The 4,428-nt window shown below is 31.9% G+C and overlaps 1 protein-coding gene across 1 annotated transcript; it reads right to left on the minus strand.

The window, feature by feature from the left end:
* Nucleotides 1-399: 399 nt before the first annotated feature.
* LOC123701418 (alpha-(1,3)-fucosyltransferase C-like) lies at nt 400-1,306 on the minus strand. Its single transcript, XM_045648893.1, has 2 exons — nt 983-1,306; nt 400-777 (listed from the first exon to the last, which is right to left on the minus strand). Exons 1-2 carry the CDS (start codon nt 1,258-1,260, stop codon nt 453-455), a joined length of 603 nt encoding a protein of 200 aa, XP_045504849.1. The 5' UTR covers nt 1,261-1,306; the 3' UTR covers nt 400-452.
* Between the last annotated feature and the right edge of the window lie 3,122 nt (nt 1,307-4,428).

Consider the following 4,428-nt stretch of genomic DNA (forward strand, 5'->3'; position numbering starts at 1 on the left):
AGTTTATTTCTAATTTCATAGAACTCCGACTTAATCGCCAGAAAACAATGCTGTTTTGATATTATCTTGTTAATTTTTGTTTAGTTTTATGTAGCAAAATCTTTTTATTACGTTTAAATTGACCTTTAAAGGGGTAAACGTCTTTTGAATTAGCTTTAAAGGTCGCGTCTTTCTTTATAATACCAAAGTTCGCAAATAGAAAATATTTTCACTAAAATGTGGAACAGAGGTGCTCAGTAAAAACATAATCTTGATACAAAATATTTATTAATGACGGCAAACAGTGAACAAGAAAAAATTAATTCTGCAATTCATTTGTTTGTAACTAGAAATATTATTAAAAATTATAAATTAAATATATCCTATTACGTAAATTAATCAGTAAAAAATAGAGACATCAGTATTTACGTATCAAAATATTATGTACACTAAGCCTAAAAGTATTTTTAAAATTAAAGTTTATGTCTAGAACGGTTAAGATAAGAAAACACTTCCGAAAATGATTCTGCTCCACCAGGAACACATCGGTTAAAGAGAGGCTTATTATACCACCAATTCCTTAAACCTTTCTTTATTTTGGTGCCTCTCCATTCGTTCAATTTGGCGCATAATTCACAGATACCTTTCAGAGGTTTTGTTTTTTTAATCGTGTAATTTGTTCTCCATCTATGGTAGGTGTAATACACTTCTGGGTTCTTCATTATGTATTCTAGTAAAGCGACAATACCATCTAATGACTTGGAGTTGAGATTGATGTAAGAGCCGGTGGGAAGGAATCTGCAATAAAAACTTGTATTAATGATATTATGTTCACATTGTTAAAGAAAAAAAAAACAAGACAGATGATTTCACTAGAAAGCCACCAGAAAGGATATCACCATATTTAGAGCTTAGATCTAGATTCAAGGGCAATAATGAACAATTTAACTACTTACTAACGATAGAAATGAAAGAACTAGATATATGTTTTAAAGGTTCTTACTTAGTATAATCAGCACCTCCATATACAACCGGCACAGCGTAATTATTATACGCTTTGAGGACGTCTGCTGTGACGTAATCTACAGCATTGCTGGTTTCAGCCACGTAGTAGAAATAATACTTGTCCATAATTCTATGACATACAGCATCAGGACATTCAAGTATGCCGCATCCATATATATCGAAATCTAGAAAGTTCTTTCTAAACAGAGCTTGCATTTGTTTGGCGAGATCAAATCTGGAATTGCTTGTATCACAAACATCAACAATCCACATCATAGCTCTACTTTTTCTCCGTAATTGTTCCTTTACGCTATCAGTTATATTTTGCGATGAATTATCCCATTTTACATTTCCTTTCGGAGCCACAACATTGTCATTCAAATCTCTTACTTCAAAGAATGGACTTACAATATCAGAATCTAGTTTATACGTCCAAGTTAAATTAAAATAATCATCAGTAAAAACATTACACAAGGGATACTCCTCTGACGATTGAACGCTAAAGAATACAATTTTTTGGTAACGAGACCTTGTTTTCGCTAGATCCTTGTTCCAATTAGAAATTGATGATATATTGTAAACTATAGCATCGAACTGCGTGTAGTCTCCGTTTAGAAGATTTTTATTTGTCGTAACATAGCAATTTGTATACGTGCACTGATGTTCTTCAAGAAGATCCTGTCCTTCATTTATAGACATACCTGTGTTGTTTAAAACAGTCCATAAAAGAATATGCAGCATATCGTTTTTCGGATGGTCTTCAACAATTTTGCTATTTTTGCTTGATTTATGTACAAAGTTGTTTTGAAAGTTCATTAATGTTGTTAAACTTGAGTACGCACTGTGGAATGTATAAAACGCTAATAGTGAATAGAAAAACAGACCCGCACAACTGATGAGAAAAAATAGTTTTGCAATTTTTTCTGTCCTCACTGGTAGATACATTTTGAGTAATTGACGAACGTAGATGTCTTCAATGTTTTATTGATTTATTCAAAGCATACTTCGATGGCTGTATTTGTAAATAATAAATATTGCTCTCGGCATTCTAAATAAACACTGTTGTATCAAGCCTATTCATTTAATATTGAAGTGAAACTTTATAGGCGCGTTGAGAGTAAAATTTCAAGGTCGCGTCATGGCAATACCGTCACGTCATGGAGTAAGGCGACGATTTTGGTATCTTTGAATCTTGCCAAAAAGTTTCAGTTTCGACGCACTTCTACAGTTTAAAGACAAATAATAAATATTGCATTTGCGAGCTTCTTTTCCCTAATAAGAGTGCCTAGGAACTTCCATTAAATCACTTTATTTGAGTTGCAATCGTAAGTTTTAGTTGTAGATGTCTGCCCTTAGAGGTCGCCTGTTCACGTTCTGTCTTCAAAAAGCACTTGAGAAAAATTTTATATCATTCGATGTTTCCCTCTATTTGCTTAGACCTGTTTCGTTACGAGTACTATTTGTTTCCATTGTCGGAAATATTATTAATATTTATTTATTTATAATACTTTATCATACAAAAAAATGTAAGTACCTAAATCTAGTACAAACTTATACTATTATTTGCGAAGGGGGAAAACTTACACGAGTTATACTTAGGAAGAGAAAATTTGCGTAAACTATGCAATCTCATTTTTCTATAGTTTTTATTAATTCGATATTATTTATTTTATCTTAATTTTATTTATTTTATTATCTTATAGAGTGAACAATTAATATCTGTGGAATAAAATATTAATAAGCTGTTTTCTTTAAGTAATTTCTAATTCAATGTAAAGCTTAATGCTTTGAAATTTAATCGTAATTAGTACGTATCTGTACAATTGTACATACTTATTTTAGTTATAATTAAGCTGCGCCCCACGGTTTCACTCGCGTGGCTCCGTGGTGTTAGTCTTAGCGTGATGATATACCCTAGGGCCTAGAGACTTCCTTGATAAATGGTTTATCTAATACCGAAATAATTTTTCAAATCTGACCAGTAGTTCCTGAGATTAGCGCGTTCAAACAAACAAACTCTTCAGCTTTATAATATTAGTATAGATTTTTATCGTGACGTCTGATAGTGGATACTTATTACACTTTTGCATGTAGAACGTGAAGACTTCGGCAAATATGGACATCGCGTATGAAGTCAAACAAAATTACGTATTCCATAAAAATATACCCCTTTACGTGACAACTACGTGTTGACGGCATATTTTATTAAATGTAACGTATTTTATAAGAAAATACGGGAACTTCTAAGAATTTTCTATTTGGTTCAACTCTGTAATTGAATTATATGAAATGGTAGGAAATCAACAAATTTTGCTAAATTTTACGAATGGTACTAAATGCTTTTATAGAAAGTTTAAGTGACGACGACGATATATATTTTTTTTTTTTTCAGTAAATCAACATAAAAACTATCTCGTCAGACAGTCAAAAAAATTTCCTATCCTTTAAATTAAATTCTTATACTACTAGTACTTTTTTAAAAAACATTCTTAATATAAGATTTTATAAACATTTCCTGGAAAACTGTATTGAAAAACTCCCTTACCTTGCGACAATTTCAGAGACATGCATTTACAAAACTTAAAATACATTTAAAAGTGAATCCTTTTCAATACTTTATCCAGCACACAACAGCCCTTACAAATAAAATATTCGTGTAAAATAAATTAAACGTCTCTTATCATTTCGCAGCATTCGGACTTGCCGACGGTTTCCAATATCCGATATAAATAAAATTGGAATTATTTTCAATTATAACGTTTTACGTTCCGTTGACGACAGCTTTTTGTGTTGGCAACACTTCGGTTACGTTTTGTGATTTATTCTCTACTGTATGTGCTAAATATTTTTTTTTTCGCATATGGACTATGTTGTGTCTCTCTATGAAGTCAACTTATCAAAAGTTCAGATCTTGAATAATATTAAAATAAAAATAAAATTCTAGATACTAAACAATAATCAAACAGACACTCGCGCCAATAATTTCTAATAAAAAATGTTCATACGATCAATACTGGCAAAATATTTTTTTTTGTTCAACAATCCCGCATGTGTGTTGCTTTGTTGACGAGTCTGATAAAAAACATGTATATCTCTAATCTCTACTAATATTATAAAGCTGAAGAGTTTGTTTGTTTGATTGAACGCGCTAATCTCAGAAACTACTGGTCCGATTTGAAAAGTTCTTACGCTGTTGGATAGCCCTTTTATCGAGCAAGGCTATAGGCTATAATTTAGCAGCTATATATCATCACGCTCAAACCAACAGGAGCAGAGCAATGCGGTTGAAATTCGCGTGTCGCGGTGTTTTTAGTAAAACTCCTCCGAAACGGCATGACCGATTCTCAAAATTTATGTATGCCTATTGGGTAGATCTGACAATCGTATAACATATATAGTCAAGAAGTTCATTTGTACATGTGTTGCGTGTGTGTTGCATTGTCT

This window comes from Colias croceus, chromosome 21 (assembly GCF_905220415.1).
Source record: "Colias croceus chromosome 21, ilColCroc2.1".
NCBI classification, from domain to species: domain Eukaryota; kingdom Metazoa; phylum Arthropoda; class Insecta; order Lepidoptera; family Pieridae; genus Colias; species Colias croceus.

What these genes read in the sequence shown, in the direction of transcription:
- LOC123701418 (XM_045648893.1), bottom strand. Translation starts at nt 1,260, where the DNA reads ATGATGTGGATTGTTGATGTTTGTGATACAAGCAATTCCAGATTTGAT. An exon ending in GGAGGTGCTGATTATACTAA is followed by an intron (nt 778 to 982) that starts GTAAGAACCTTT and finishes TTTTTATTGCAG; the next exon opens with ATTCCTTCCCACCGGCTCTT.